General features: G+C 45.2%; 2 protein-coding genes across 5 annotated transcripts in view; one reads left to right on the top strand and one right to left on the bottom strand.

Moving 5' to 3' along the window:
• Positions 1 to 164: 164 nt before the first annotated feature.
• On the bottom strand, positions 165 to 10,095 carry LOC131369969 (tRNA-dihydrouridine(20a/20b) synthase [NAD(P)+]-like). 2 transcript variants are annotated; one of them, XM_058416898.1, is made up of 14 exons: positions 9,951 to 10,082; positions 9,743 to 9,868; positions 9,536 to 9,657; positions 9,315 to 9,432; positions 8,429 to 8,551; positions 8,117 to 8,343; positions 7,370 to 7,383; positions 3,731 to 3,822; positions 2,768 to 2,868; positions 2,520 to 2,667; positions 2,305 to 2,440; positions 2,076 to 2,178; positions 1,276 to 1,376; positions 165 to 1,181 (listed from the first exon to the last, which is right to left on the bottom strand). In XM_058416898.1, exons 2-14 carry the CDS (start codon positions 9,802 to 9,804, stop codon positions 1,146 to 1,148), a joined length of 1,383 nt encoding a protein of 460 aa, XP_058272881.1. In that variant the 5' UTR covers positions 9,805 to 9,868; positions 9,951 to 10,082; the 3' UTR covers positions 165 to 1,145. The 2 variants fall into 2 exon arrangements, with proteins under 2 accessions (XP_058272881.1, XP_058272880.1); XM_058416897.1 differs by lacking the exons at positions 165 to 1,181; positions 1,276 to 1,376; positions 2,076 to 2,178; ... (3 more) ...; positions 3,731 to 3,822; positions 7,370 to 7,383 and adding an exon at positions 7,683 to 7,980 and having other exon boundaries at positions 9,951 to 10,095.
• Positions 10,096 to 10,360: 265 nt separating this feature from the next.
• The window catches only part of cog5 (component of oligomeric golgi complex 5), an 11,478-nt gene continuing 6,335 nt past the window's right edge, over positions 10,361 to 15,503 (top strand). For 2 of the 3 annotated variants that reach the window (XM_058416880.1, XM_058416882.1), the window contains exons 1-8: positions 10,361 to 10,501; positions 10,599 to 10,668; positions 13,873 to 14,012; positions 14,194 to 14,251; positions 14,405 to 14,459; positions 14,541 to 14,610; positions 14,731 to 14,851; positions 15,275 to 15,405. In XM_058416880.1, the coding sequence (XP_058272863.1) occupies positions 10,629 to 10,668; positions 13,873 to 14,012; positions 14,194 to 14,251; positions 14,405 to 14,459; positions 14,541 to 14,610; positions 14,731 to 14,851; positions 15,275 to 15,405 (615 nt within the window). In that variant the 5' untranslated portion in view covers positions 10,361 to 10,501; positions 10,599 to 10,628. Of the gene's footprint in view, positions 10,502 to 10,583; positions 10,669 to 13,872; positions 14,013 to 14,193; positions 14,252 to 14,404; positions 14,460 to 14,540; positions 14,611 to 14,730; positions 14,852 to 15,274; positions 15,406 to 15,503 lie in introns of all 3 variants that reach the window. The other variant, XM_058416881.1, reaches the window with a different exon arrangement.

A 15,503-nucleotide genomic window follows, 5' to 3' on the forward strand; every position in this document is an offset into this window, starting at 1 on the left:
TTATAATTATCATCATCATCATCATTAACCACAGATAAACTGGTTGCTAGATTTAGATGAAGAATTTATGGACAAACAGAGGTAGTGACATCACAGGGAAAGACACTCAAGGACAGTGTGGCATCATCAGTAACAAGGAAACATACAACGATAAACCACAAACATTCTCACGAACACACAACAGTTTAATAACAGTGAAATAAAAACAGTGTCACACCAACACAACGACAGACATTAACTGGAAAAGACAAATGACAGATGAAAAATGACAGAGTTCCTGCGTTTTTGTCTTGGGTGAATGACGCCATTCAGGCTCGGGAAAGTTCTAGAAGAGTGTTTAAGGTGAATCACTGATGCTGGTGGATTAATGAGTGAGGATGGGGGATGTGTGAACATGAACACATCACACATTTCACCAGTGTTTACAATGACAGGATGTATGGGTTTGGGTTTAATCAGATCATTCTTTCATTTTATGATTGATTGTGGAAGGGCTTGTTAGAAATCAGGCTCGACTACATCAAGCTGTTTACAATATGATGGGATGTAGGATTGCTGTATAACGTCACAGTCACATGAGCATGAATACGGTGGAATGACACTCACCAACATCTGCTCCTGCTAACGAAGGTAAAAAAAAAACTGCTTTATTGCATAAAACCTTATTTTATATTTAACATTGCTTATACAGAAATAACAGAGAGGAAAGGAAGGATCAATGCAAACCATACTTCAGCTCAATAAAAATAAAACCACTAACAGCTGATATATTAGTCTTCAATAACCAGTGAAATATACAGTACTGCTTTAGGGACTTTATTATACATTCAGGATGTTCTTTTCCACTTCCTGAAGCATTTGTAAACAGTTTCAGACCAAACACATGCTCTGTGTAGTGTATTCATCTTCACTACTCTTAATACAAAATCTTGACTTTTACACAGCACTGTATATTTATCTATAAAGCAGTTACTGAAGACTAAGTAATAAAATCTAAATATAGAAAAGCATGTTTTTTTTATTTTGTGAAGACTATGACATGTAGAGACTGCTTTACCCCCGTGATAAACCCCAGTGCCGTGGGGTCACCCTGGGCTGTTGGACACGCCGTCATGCTGCTTCAGGATAGCTTCCGAATCTGAGCCTCAAATATCTTTCTTATCTTCGGTCTCGGTCCGACGCTAGGATCAGAACATCTGGGTTAGTATGAGATAAAACCAGCCTCGTTATCATCACTGAGACCTTCACACCAACAAATGGTTTAGAAATGATTACCTGCAGTTGGTTTTGGCTTTGAAGTAACTGATCGTAGTCTCTGGCCAAAGCCTCGGTCTGCTTTTTAATGGCTTCTGCTTCTGACTTGGACCTGTTCAGAGCTGTACAGACAAAAACACCTTTACACCAGCTTCTGTACAAACAGTGTGTTTACACTCTCCTGGTAAGTCGTATACTACAGAAAAACACACAGAGGTTTTCAACTCTACTCCTAGAAAATTAAGCATTGTGCATTTTTAATCGATTTACATATTTACATATCACTTAATCATTATCGTCATCAGCTTGATCAATAATTTGCTGCATGAAGCAAACACACAAGAACTGAAAAGAAGTGAACTCGGCTTCTGAGACGAGGAAACATTTCAACACATTTACCAACAAATACAGACCCTGCATCTGTGATTCCACCATGTTTTCTTACTTACATGCCCTCTGACTGACACGCCCTCTGACCTATACACCCTCCAACTGACACACCCTTCGACCTATGTGCCCTCCAGCTGACACGCCCTCCAACTGACACACCCTTCGACCTATGTGCCCTCCGGCTGACACACCCTTCGACCTATGTGCCCTCCGGCTGACACACCCTTCGACCTATGTGCCCTCCGGCTGACACACCCTTCGACCTATGTGCCCTCCGGCTGACACACCCTTCGACCTATGTGCCCTCCGGCTGACACACCCTTCGACCTATGTGCCCTCCGGCTGACACACCCTTCGACCTATGTGCCCTGCGGCTGACACGCCCTCCAACTGACACACCCTTCGATCTATTTGATTTATTGGTCATTGACCTTCAGCAGATGTCTTGATCTCCTGTGTGAGTTGGGTCACCTCTTCCCTGAGCCGGTTGTTTCCCTGTGCTGTCCGTTCATCTCCTGAGGAATGGTTCAAAGCCTAGAGGTGAGAGGAACACGTGCTGTCTGATGATCAGCTTAGAATCTATTAGCAGATATCTGTGCACCCCTACAGTATGGACCAATCAGGAAATGGTTTAAATGTTTAAATAAAGAAAAGAAAAACCTGCTTGAGCTGTTCGGATTCCTCTGTGTATTTTTGGGCAGCCTGATTAGCGTCCTCTATCTGGACCTGAAGAGCCGAGTTGGTGTTTGCAGCATCTGCAAGTTGACTGATCAGTGTGATGACCCTCCGCATGACCCTGCAGTTTACACACAAACTGTAAACATGGTGTACAGTGTATGAAGAAATGATGATGATGATGGAGTTAAGGATATTACAGCCACAGGAGCAGGGCGAAGCCTGAAATGTACAGGTTCCTCTGTGATCTGAAGAGCTTCATGTGCACATGGTCAAACATGTTAGAGTACATCTTAGATTCTTTATTGATCTGAGTTCCTGAGTACTTCCTTACTTCCCTCACTGCATCTACAGGACAGAACGAAACACTCTGTTAGTCTGAAAACACGTCCATTACAGAAATGCCTGTTACAGCACCGTTAAAAAACAGTGGAGTCACATCACATACCTAGAAAGAGCACAATCAGGATAATAATCATTGCCAGAAATCCTCTTTTCCAGAGCCAAGCTACTTGATTCCATACGTTCAGATTGAATATGGTCTGCCATCTAGAACAGAGAGAGAGAGAGAGAGAGAGAGAGAGAGAGAGAGAGAAATGTGTTGTTTCAGTAGTTTATTCAGCACTAGTACCGAGAGCTCTGTGCCATTTTACTCAGTCAGAGAAGTAAGATTCAGAACATCCAGTTCAGAAGCCAGAATGGATGGATGGATCAGTGGTTGGATGGATGTGTGGAAGGATGGATGGATAAATGAATGCATGGCAGGAAGGACAGATGTATGGAGGAATGGATTAGTGGATGGGTGGATGGATGGATGGACGGAGCAATGGATTAGTGGATGGGTGGGTGGGTGGATGGAGAAATTGATCAGTAGATGGATGGGTGTGTAGAAGGATGGATGGATGGTTGGTTCAGTAGATGATTAGTTGGATTGATACGTTAAAGGAATGATGGATAGATGGATGGAGGTGTGGAAGAATAGGTGGATGAATGTATGGACTGAAGGATGGGTTCACAGATAGATGGACTTCCTGAGAGTAGTTGTGTAGGCTACATCAGTAAAGATGTTGGTACTGAAAGACATTGTGTAGAAACAATAACAGACAGAGTGAGAGATTCAGTCCCACATCAGCACAAAGATATCAGCTCAGAGGAAGGAGACAGAAGGCACACACCCTCACACAGACATTCACAACACAGTCAGATAGATCCAGAGCACTGATCCTACACCACCCCCTAAAAGAGCCCAGTCACCTGCTTCATGAACAGAAAGCCTCTGTTATCTAAAAATGTGTATTTCCGTCAGCGTTCTCAGGATACACTCCGTATCCACTGACTAGAGAAAGACGTGGACCACAGAGAGTTCCTCTCAGCCCGAGTGAGAGAGAGAGTTTATTAGAGTCCAGTTTACCTTTGAGCCGTGACGAAGGGCAGGCAGAGCAGGAGGAGAATCCCGATCTCAAGGTAGAGGAAGAAGGCCACTGCGGTCCACTGTAAAGTCATCTCTACACGTGTGTATGACCTGGAACATGAGAGGAAAATGACAGACTGAAACAAACAGGACTGAAACAAACAAACAGAAACAAACAGACAGGACTGAAACAAAAACAGGACTGAAACAAAAACATGACAAACAAAAACAGGACTGAAACAAAAACAGGACAAACAAAAACAGGACTGAAACAAAAACAGGACTGAAACAAACAAAAACAAAGAGGACTGAAACAAACACGCCTAAAACAAACGAACAGGACTGAAACAAAAACATGACACAAAAACAGGACTGAAACAAAAACAGGACTGAAACAAACAAAAACAAACAGGACTGAAACAAAAACATGACAAACAAAAACAGGACTGAAACAAAAACATGACAAACAAAAACAGGACTGAAACAAAAACATGACAAACAAAAACAGGACTGAAACAAAAACATGACAAACAAAAACAGGACTGAAACAAAAACATGACAAACAAAAACAGGACTGAAACAAAAACAGGACAAACAAAAACAGGACTGAAACAAAAACAGGACAAACAAAAACAGGACTGAAACAAAAACAGGACTGAAACAAAAACATGACAAACAAAAACAGGACTGAAACAAAAACAGGACTGAAACAAAAACATGACAAACAAAAACAGGACTGAAACAAAAACATGACAAACAAAAACAGGACTGAAACAAAAACATGACAAACAAAAACAGGACTGAAACAAAAACAGGACTGAAACAAAAACAGGACTGAAACAAAAACAGGACTGAAACAAAAACATGACAAACAAAAACAGGACTGAAACAAAAACAGGACTGAAACAAAAACAGGACTGAAACAAAAACATGACAAACAAAAACAGGACTGAAACAAAAACATGACAAACAAAAACAGGACTGAAACAAAAACAGGACTGAAACAAAAACATGACAAACAAAAACAGGACTGAAACGAACAGGACTGAAACGAACAGGACTGAAACGAACAGGACTGAAACAAACGAACAGGACAAACAAACGAACAGGACTGAAACAAAAACAGACCAGAAACAAAAACAAACAGACCAGAAACAAAAACAAACAGACAGGACAAACAAAAACAGGACTGAAACAAAAACACGCCTGAAACAAACAAAAACAAAGAGGACTGAAACAAACACGCCTAAAACAAACGAACAGGACTGAAACAAAAACATGACAAACAAAAACAGGACTGAAACAAAAACATGACAAACAAAAACAGGACTGAAACAAAAACAGGACTGAAACAAAAACAGGACTGAAACAAAAACAGGACTGAAACAAACAAAAACAAAAGAGGACTGAAACAAACACGCCTAAAACAAACGAACAGGACTGAAACAAAAACATGACAAACAAAAACAGGACTGAAACAAAAACATGACAAACAAAAACAGGACAAACAAACGAACAGGACTGAAACAAAAACAGGACAGAAACAAACGAACAGGACAGAAACAAACGAACAGGACAGAAACAAACGAACAGGACAGAAACAAAAACAGGACAGAAACAAAAACAGGACAGAAACAAAAACAGGACAGAAACAAACGAACAGGACAGAAACAAACGAACAGGACAGAAACAAAAACAGGACAGAAACAAGAACAGGACAAACAAAAACAGGACAAACAAACGAACAGGACAGAAACAAACGAACAGGACAGAAACAAACGAACAGGACAGAAACAAACGAACAGGACAGAAACAAGAACAGGACAAACGAACAGGACAGAAACAAACGAACAGGACAGAAACAAACGAACAGGACAGAAACAAAAACAGGACAGAAACAAACGAACAGGACAGAAACAAACGAACAGGACAGAAACAAAAACAGGACTGAAACAAAAACAGGACAGAAACAAAAACAGGACTGAAACAAAAACAGGACAGAAACAAAAACAGGACAGAAACAAAAACAGGACAGAAACAAAAACAGGACTGAAACAAACGAACAGGACAGAAACAAGAACAGGACAGAAACAAACGAACAGGACAGAAACAAACGAACAGGACAGAAACAAACGAACAGGACAGAAACAAACGAACAGGACAGAAACAAGAACAGGACAAACGAACAGGACAGAAACAAACGAACAGGACAGAAACAAACGAACAGGACAGAAACAAAAACAGGACAGAAACAAAAACAGGACAGAAACAAAAACAGGACTGAAACAAAAACAGGACTGAAACAAAAACAGGACTGAAACAAAAACAGGACAGAAACAAACGAACAGGACAGAAACAAAAACAGGACTGAAACAAAAACAGGACTGAAACAAACAGGATTGACAAAAATCATTTAAATGTACGTAACACATTTTATACAAGTTTCCCTCTTTTATTTGTATTAAAAACAACAGGTTATATTAGCCGTTAGCATTACACTGGAAGTGCTTTGAATGACTTCATAACTTTCGTCTGAATTTTAATGAAACTCTATTATTAATGCCTGTTAGAATATCACTAATAAACTGGTGGCTATTTCAGGGGAAACCCCAGTCGTTATAGCTCAGCTCTCGCGCAGAGTCTGACGGCTGAGTCCCAAACGGAGTCCTGTTCCCTTCACGTGCTCCCTACACCCGATATAAACCTCACTGTGTTCCTGCCCTTCCGAACACACTTATATCCTTTATAAGATGTTATTTGGGCTTCGTCCACAGATAAACACCATGAAGTAGTTGAGTAGCTCTACCTCAGGGACTGAAGCTATCCCTTCTTTATCTCCATTTTATTTGTGAAAAGTTTACTCGGATATTTTCCGGACATTTTCTCTGCTAACATGAAGGATTAGACATGGAATTAAAGCTAGTGTATCTATTCTCATGCTCTTATGAGGAGGAAACACTGCAGCAGTGCTGAAATAATGAATTTGTCGATTCCTGTGTTGGTTTTGTTACTTAAACTGATTTAAAACGGTTGTTTTGTTTAAACGTTGTGCATGAGCTCGCGCGCGCTCCTTCCGCATTCAGCTCTATGACCACTGAACGCCGCACACGTTAAACTTCCATGCTAACAAATAACCATTTCTGCACTGCTGAAGCTTAGATACTGCGCTATATCAATAATTTAAACACTAATCACGATAATACACTACTTAGATATTCTTCCGGATGAATAATCTAAACACTAATCCCGTTTAAAGATGACTGCGACACCACCCGTCTCTCACGAACACCCGGAGTTTAAACAGTAAAATACTTGAACAAAGCGGAAGCCTGTGATTAAATACCCTGTGGAAGAGCAGGCAGATGATTTAATACTCACTTCCTGAGAAAGTTTAACTGAGAAACATCATAAAAACAGTCTTAATAAACACGGGGGAAAGTCTAGCAGAAGAAGCGTCGCGCTCGCGCTGTGCTCGTGCTACTTCCGGTGTCAGGTCAGAGATTCGGTGTGTCTCTCAAAATGAAAATGAAAACAGACAAATAAATTAAAAAGAGGGCATAAAAACTGTCACTGTGATACTAGATGATGTGTATGTGTATTATTACAATGAGAAGATCCTGATATAGTCTCAGCGTCCACTTTATTAGGAACACCTGGTCACCTCAGTCAGGACATCAAATCACACAGCTCTACAACTTCCGGTCACACATCAGAGGTGTCTGATCTCAGTGACTCTGAATGGAGGAAACCCCACGCTGATGAACAGGAAGAGGGCTGACAGGAAGTGGACTGTAATCACTCTGCTGAGCAGAAAAGCATCTCAGAAGGTCAAAGCATGAGGAGGGAGGTGCTACAACACCAGAATAGTGACCATATAAACATCATAAATAACAATACATTCACTTGCACCCCCCATCTGATTATAAAGACAGATATGATTCTATTTATTGAAAAAAGTCTCTTTATTTATTTTTTTAAAAATAGTTGATGTGTTCCTATCTACAGAGAGCCGTAGGTGTTGTGGAGATAATGGATGACCGCAGATGTACTGGATAATCCATTGAACACCTTCCTCTCGGGCTGAGACGTGATGTGTTCCAGCATGTAGATGAGGTGATGGTGGAAGCAGGTAAAGGGAGTGCCCTGCTCCAGGGCGATGTCCACCCAGTCCCACACACACTCTAGTGGAGTGTGCTGGTATCCTGCGAACAGGGCAGGATTGGCCAGTAATCCCCGAGCGGACATCACTCCTGGAAGGAGACGTGGCATGGGTGAGCCTCATAACAGACACTGCTACGTGATTAGCTGAGTGGATAAGTGCGTGAATGAGCAGTGTGTGTGTGTGAAAGGTTTATTAATGTGAAGACTGAAATGTAGGTGCCGTACCGTCCACCCCAGTCAGTTCACACACAGCTTCTACATCTCCAGGATTTTTAATATCGCCGTTAGCAATGACTGGGATGCGAAGGCTCTGCTTAATGAGCTTGATGACGTCGTAATGCACCGGTTGGTGTCTCTCGTCGGCTGTCCGCCCATGAACCGTGATCCAGGACACACCGGCGGCTTCCGCCTTCTGACACAGATCCACGGTCTTCCTCACGTCCTTGTTAATTCTGAAATCAAACCAGAGAGCTGAGCATGAAGCAGCGAGAAGTGGTCTGATTAGAGGGGTAAGAAGAACATGTGATAAATAAACACCTGATCTTAATGGACACGGCATAATTGGGCTTGTCTACCTGGTTCCTGACGTGCCTCACCATGTCCTTCACTATCTGTGGTTTGTTCATTAAGCATGCTCCGTAACCTTCAGCCATGGCCCACCTACAGAGGAACAAACACCACTATCACTTCAAACCATCCCCTGCTTCAGCATCATAATCTCACACAGAGAAAGAGAGAGAACACTTACACTATATTGCCAAAAGTATTGGGACAGGTAAAATCACTGAGTTCAGATGTTGTGTTTCAGGGGTTGGGCTCGGACCCTTAGTTCCAGTGAAAGGAACTCTTAATGCTTCAGCTTCATACCAAGACATTTTGGACCCCTTCCTGTTCCAACATGACTGCACACCAGTGACCAAAGCAAGGTCCATAAAAACATGACCCTTTAAGATGAATTAGAGCGGAGACTGTGAGCCAGGCCAAAACTGGGACGTCTGCCTTTCAATGCACATGAATGTAATATGGAGTTGTCCCGCCCTTTGCAGCTATAACAGCTTCAACTCTTCTGGGAAGGCTTTCCACAAGGTTTAGGAGTGCGTTTATGGGAATTTTTGACCGTTCCTCTAGAAGCGCATTTGTGAGGTCAGGCACTGATGTTGGATGAGAAGGTCTGTCTCACAGTCTCCACTCTAATTCATCCCAAAGGTGTTCTATGGGGTTGAGGTCAGGACTCTGTGCAGGCCAGTCAAGTTCATCCACACCAGACTCACTCATCTATGTCTTTATGGACCTTGCTTTGGTCACTGGTGTGCAGTCATGTTGGAACAGGAAGGGGTCATCCCCAAACTGTTCCCACAAAGAGCATGAAATTGTCAATGATTTGGAGGGGTGTCCCAAAACTTATAGTGGGAATATAGTGTACCTCTGAGGACAGCCGCAGTTCAGATCCACACCGTCAGAGAAAGGTGCAACCAAACCAGCAGCAGTGGCGAGGGTCTGAGCTTCTTTAGCAGCGAACTGGATGATCAGAGGTCGGTCAGCTAGGAGGAAAGGTGAGAGTGAAGGTCAGCTAGGAGGAAAGGTAACCTCAGGTGAGAGAGTGAAGCACTGCATGGTGGTTAAACTTCATGCGTGTGGACTTACAGGAGTTTGTGGTCAGCTCACTGTCTCTGGCTTTAGCAGAACGAATGAAATCAGCTGCAACTATCATGGGACTGAAGCACAGGTCACAGTCATACTTCCGGACCAGAGACCTGAAGGCCAGCCTGATGGACAGCACAGTGTTAATAATTCACACTCGACACACACACACACACACACACACACACACTCCTTCATGCCTCCACTTACTTTGAATAGCGCACCATAGGAGCACAGACTTTTACCAGCTTTCCTTCTTCAAATAACTCCATCCTGCTGCAGTCTGCAGAATAAACCTCATCAGAGCTACAGGAACATACAGGACACTACAACAATCTGCAAAAGACACACCAGATTATACCCACATGACTCGGTAAATCTATAAAAATCTGTAAATTCTTATAATGAGTTTGTGTACGTTTTAAACAGCGGTGTAGATAAACTACTGCTCTGGCTCGTGGTGCTCTTTACACTGCGCCTGGTCCGCCTGCTCAGGTGTCCCCCCGGTCCCTACGCCCGCCGCTTTTAGTTCCGAGCCACCGATTTTATTTAGCTTTCCTCAGAGAGATAATTCTTTACACCTCATTCATAAAGGACGTTTTTTCTCCACTGATTAGACGAGCTTGGGTGGGTTTTGGTTTTTTGTCACATCTTACACAGTTTTATCCCGGATAAAATGTGAAGGAAATGACATCAAAGTATTTTTTATTAATAAAAAGAAAATGGAGCAAGCATGAGTGAGAGTAGTTTGGGTTTTTTTTAATAAATAAATAAATGAAATAAGCTTCACATGTTAACTTTGGTGCGTTAGAATTTGTGACATTTATTTAGTCCATCCTCCACACCAACACGGACAGCTGGCTTCAGGATATCCTGTTGCCTTGCGCATGCGCACTGCAGTCTACACATTCGGAGTGAACTACGTTGCTTTCTGAAAGATGACTGTGAGTTTCTAAAGAAAACACAAGGGTATGTGTACTGTATGTTTGCACAATTTTCACGTTACAGATATTATTGTTTTATACATGGGTACATTAATAACACGGATTAGTTTTATGCGTCGCAGAAATTCGACGTCACGTTCGAGGTGGCAGCGATGGCGACCGACTCAGATAGGAAGTCTCTCCTGAGAAACGGTAACTGTTCTCCAACTGTTCTCCACGGTTCTCTCTCTCTCTCTCTCTCTCTCTCTCTCTCTCTCTGTTTGTGTTTGTGTTTGTGTGTGTGTGTGTGTGTGTGAGGACAGGTCTGATCACAGCTCTGTGTGTGTGTGTGTGTGTGAGGACAGGTCTGATCACGGCTCTGTGTGTGTGTGAGGACAGGTCTGATCACGGCTCTGTGTGTGTGTGTGTGTGTGTGAGGACAGGTCTGATCACGGCTCTGTGTGTGTGTGAGGACAGGTCTGATCACGGCTCTGTGTGTGTGTGTGTGTGTGTGTGAGGACAGGTCTGATCACGGCTCTGTGTGTGTGTGAGGACAGGTCTGATCACGGCTCTGTGTGTGTGTGAGGACAGGTCTGATCACGGCTCTGTGTGTGTGTGAGGACAGGTCTGATCACGGCTCTGTGTGTGTGTGTGTGTGTGTGTGTGTGTGTGAGGACAGGTCTGATCACGGCTCTGTGTGTGTGTGTGAGGACAGGTCTGATCACGGCTCTGTGTGTGTGTGAGGACAGGTCTGATCACGCCTCTGTGTGTGTGTGTGTGTGAGGACAGGTCTGATCACGGCTCTGTGTGTGTGTGTGTGTGTGAGGACAGGTCTGATCACGGCTCTGTGTGTGTGTGAGGACAGGTCTGATCACGGCTCTGTGTGTGTGTGAGGACAGGTCTGATCACGGCTCTGTGTGTGTGTGTGTGTGTGTGTGTGAGGACAGGTCTGATCACGGCTCTGTGTGTGTGTGTGTGTGTGTGAGGACAGGTCTGATCACGGCTCTGTGTGTGTGTGAGGACAGGTCTGATCACGCCTCTGTGTGTGTGTGTGTGTGAGGACAGGTCTGATCACGGCTCTGTGTGTGTGTGTGTGAGGACAGGTCTGATCACGGCTCTGTGTGTGTGTGTGTGTGTGAGGACAGGTCTGATCACGGCTCTGTGTGTGTGTGAGGACAGGTCTGATCACGGCTCTGTGTGTGTGTGTGTGTGTGAGGACAGGTCTGATCACGGCTCTGTGTGTGTGTGAGGATTGGTCTGATCACGGCTCTGTGTGTGTGTGAGGACAGGTCTGATCACGGCTCTGTGTGTGTGTGTGTGTGAGGACAGGTCTGATCACGGCTCTGTGTGTGTGTGTGTGTGAGGACAGGTCTGATCACGGCTCTGTGTGTGTGTGTGTGTGAGGACAGGTCTGATCACGGCTCTGTGTGTGTGTGAGGACAGGTCTGATCACGCCTCTGTGTGTGTGTGTGTGTGAGGACAGGTCTGATCACGGCTCTGTGTGTGTGTGAGGACAGGTCTGATCACGCCTCTGTGTGTGTGTGTGTGTGAGGACAGGTCTGATCACGGCTCTGTGTGTGTGTGTGTGTGTGTGAGGACAGGTCTGATCACGGCTCTGTGTGTGTGTGAGGACTGGTCTGATCACGGCTCTGTGTGTGTGTGTGTGTGTGTGTGTGTGTGTGTGTGAGGATTGGTCTGATCACGGCTCTGTGTGTGTGTGTGTGAGGACAGGTCTGATCACGGCTCTGTGTGTGTGTGTGTGTGAGGACAGGTCTGATCACGGCTCTGTGTGTGTGTGTGTGTGAGGACAGGTCTGATCACGGCTCTGTGTGTGTGTGTGTGTGAGGACAGGTCTGATCACGGCTCTGTGTGTGTGTGAGGACTGGTCTGATCACGGCTCTGTGTGTGTGTGAGGACAGGTCTGATCACGGCTATGTGTGTGTGTGAGGACAGGTCTGATCACGGCTCTGTGTGTGTGTGTGTGAGGACAGGTCTGATCACGGCTCTGTGTGTGTGTGAGGACTGGTCTGATCACGGCTCTGTGTGTGTGTGAGGACTGGTCTGATCACGGCTCTGTGTGTGTGTGTGAGGACAGGTCTGATCACGGCTCTGTGTGTGTGTGTGTGAGGACAGGTCTGATCACGGCTCTGTGTGTGTGTGTGTGTGTGTGTGTGTGTGAGGACAGGTCTGATCACGGCTCTGTGTGTGTGTGTGAGGACAGGTCTGATCACGGCTCTGTGTGTGTGTGAGGACAGGTCTGATCACGGCTCTGTGTGTGTGTGAGGACAGGTCTGATCACGGCTCTGTGTGTGTGTGTGTGTGTGTGTGAGGACAGGTCTGATCACGGCTCTGTGTGTGTGTGTGTGTGTGTGAGGACAGGTCTGATCACGGCTCTGTGTGTGTGTGTGTGTGTGTGAGGACAGGTCTGATCACGGCTCTGTGTGTGTGTGTGTGTGTGTGTGTGTGTGAGGACAGGTCTGATCACGGCTCTGTGTGTGTGTGTGTGTGTGTGTGAGGACAGGTCTGATCACGGCTCTGTGTGTGTGTGTGTGTGAGGACAGGTCTGATCACGGCTCTGTGTGTGTGTGAGGACAGGTCTCATCACGGCTCTGTGTGTGTGTGTGTGTGTGTGTGAGGACAGGTCTGATCACGGCTCTGTGTGTGTGTGTGTGTGTGAGGACAGGTCTGATCACGGCTCTGTGTGTGTGTGTGTGTGTGAGGACAGGTCTGATCACGGCTGTGTGTGTGTGTGTGTGTGTGTGTGAGGACAGGTCTGATCACGGCTGTGTGTGTGTGTGTGTGTGTGTGAGGACAGGTCTGATCACGGCTCTGTGTGTGTGTGTGTGTGTGAGGACAGGTCTGATCACGGCTCTGTGTGTGTGTGTGTGTGTGAGGACAGGTCTGATCACGGCTGTGTGTGTGTGTGTGTGTGTGAGGACAGGTCTGATCACGGCTCTGTGTGTGTGTGTGTGTGTGTGTGTGTGAGGACAGGTCTGATCACGGCTCTGTGTGTGTGTGTGTGTGTGTGTGAGGACAGGTCTGATCACGGCTCTGTGTGTGTGTGTGTGTGTGTGAGGACAGGTCTGATCACGGCTCTGTGTGTGTGTGTGTGTGTGTGTGTGTGTGAGGACAGGTCTGATCACGGCTGTGTGTGTGTGTGTGTGTGTGTGTGTGTGTGAGGACAGGTCTGATCACGGCTCTGTGTGTGTGTGTGTGTGTGTGTGTGTGAGGACAGGTCTGATCACGGCTCTGTGTGTGTGTGTGTGTGTGTGAGGACAGGTCTGATCACGGCTCTGTGTGTGTGTGTGTGTGTGTGAGGACAGGTCTGATCACGGCTCTGTGTGTGTGTGTGTGTGTGTGAGGACAGGTCTGATCACGGCTCTGTGTGTGTGTGTGTGTGTGTGTGTGTGTGTGTAGAATGTTACTCGGACTTCCTGAGTGAGGAGTTTGATGTGAAGACCTACACAGCTCATGCCATCCACCATGCAGTGATCACTGAACATCTGGCCAAGCTTGCTGAGGGCATCAGTCAGCTGGACAAGGAGCTTCACTGCCAGGTCAGTGTGTGTCCTGTCATACAGTCATGTCCTACTGCGGTCAGTATTAACTGCTCATCTGAACAGAATATCTGACCATCACTGCCCCTGTGTCCTGTAATATGGTCATCTCCCACTAAGGTCAGTACTAACAGCTCGCCTGAACAGAATATCTGACCATCACTGCCCCTGTGTCCTGCAGGTTGTGGCTAGACATGAAGATCTGCTCGCTCAGGCAACTGGGATCGAGTCTCTGGAAGGTAATGGGGAAAATATCTTTTTTATAGCAAAGGTATCTTTGAGTGTGTACTTCCTGTTCCTCTCTTCACTGACCTTCCCTAATAGAACTGTGTCCAGCTGAGCGATCATCCAGGTTTCAGTGACTGATCTCTTGTGTTTCTGCTGTCTTGTAGGTGTTCTTGATATGATGCAGGCTCGGATAGCGGCTCTGCAGAGCGCTGTGGACAGGTAAAGCTCGGACACTGTGGCTCAGGTCTCTGTGTGGTTCAACACGAGGGCTAATACATATTTATCTTCTCTCATAACAAGGATAAAGACCAAAATTGTTGACCCTTATAATAAGATAGTGGCCCGGACTGCCCAGCTGGCCCGACTGCAGGTACGGTCTGTCCTCCTCACACACAGGAGTAAAATAATGTGTATTAAGATCTTCTGTGGAAGACTTAGTGACCAGGTTCACTCAGAGTGTGTGTGTGTGTGTGTGTGTGTTCTTCTGCAGGTTGTGTGTGATCTTCTGAGGAGGATCATCAGAATCCTGTATCTGAGTAAACGGCTCCAGGGTCAGCTTCAGGGGGGAAGCAGAGAGCTGACCAAAGCTGCCCAGAGCCTGAATGAACTGGGTGAGTGAAGGACTAACCCCTGTCAACACCCCATCTCCCCCCCCCCCCCCAAAGAGCATAAATAAATCTAAATAAAGAACAAAACCATTAAACTTAAAAAAAAAAAAACATGTATTTTACCTCAGAGTTGTCCGAATCTTTCAAAGATACTGTATATACATATTTTATGGTGGAAAACAATGCTGCCTCGATGCCGCCTCAATGCCGCCTCTGTGACGCCTCAGGTGTGTCTATACCAAATAAAAATATAAATAAAAGCTCAGCTAATGACAGGAACATTGTGAGAAAAGCCCTGAAACACCAGTCCATAACATCATCATCCTCATTTCAGAAGATCTTCCTCCACTCCACTCCAGGTTTACTAACACACACCAGTATGTGTGTAGACGTCCATTACTGAGCTGACCTGATGATGTCTTTCAGACTACCTGTTTCAGGGGGTGGATCTGACCGGCATTGAAGTCATTGAAAATGACCTGCTGTTTATTAGTCGTGCACATCTGGAGGTGGAGAACCAGGCCAAGAGACTTTTAGAGCAGGGGATGGAGATCCAGGTAGGAGTGTGTGCTGCTTAATGACTGAGGAAGACCTGTGCTGTGTGCTGATCTTCACCTCAGTCTGAGAGTCTGTGAGAAAACATTGTTTATATCTG

Source organism: Hemibagrus wyckioides, linkage group LG19, assembly GCF_019097595.1.
Source record: "Hemibagrus wyckioides isolate EC202008001 linkage group LG19, SWU_Hwy_1.0, whole genome shotgun sequence".
Classification (NCBI taxonomy): Eukaryota; Metazoa; Chordata; class Actinopteri; order Siluriformes; family Bagridae; genus Hemibagrus; species Hemibagrus wyckioides.

What these genes read in the sequence shown, in the direction of transcription:
- LOC131369969 (XM_058416898.1), bottom strand. Translation starts at nt 9,804, where the DNA reads ATGGAGTTATTTGAAGAAGGAAAGCTGGTAAAAGTCTGTGCTCCTATG. An exon ending in AACTGCGGCTGTCCTCAGAG is followed by an intron (nt 8,552 to 9,314) that starts GTACACTATATT and finishes GTTCCTCTGTAG; the next exon opens with GTGGGCCATGGCTGAAGGTT. An exon ending in CCTGATTGTGCTCTTTCTAG is followed by an intron (nt 2,668 to 2,767) that starts GTATGTGATGTG and finishes TCTGTCCTGTAG; the next exon opens with ATGCAGTGAGGGAAGTAAGG.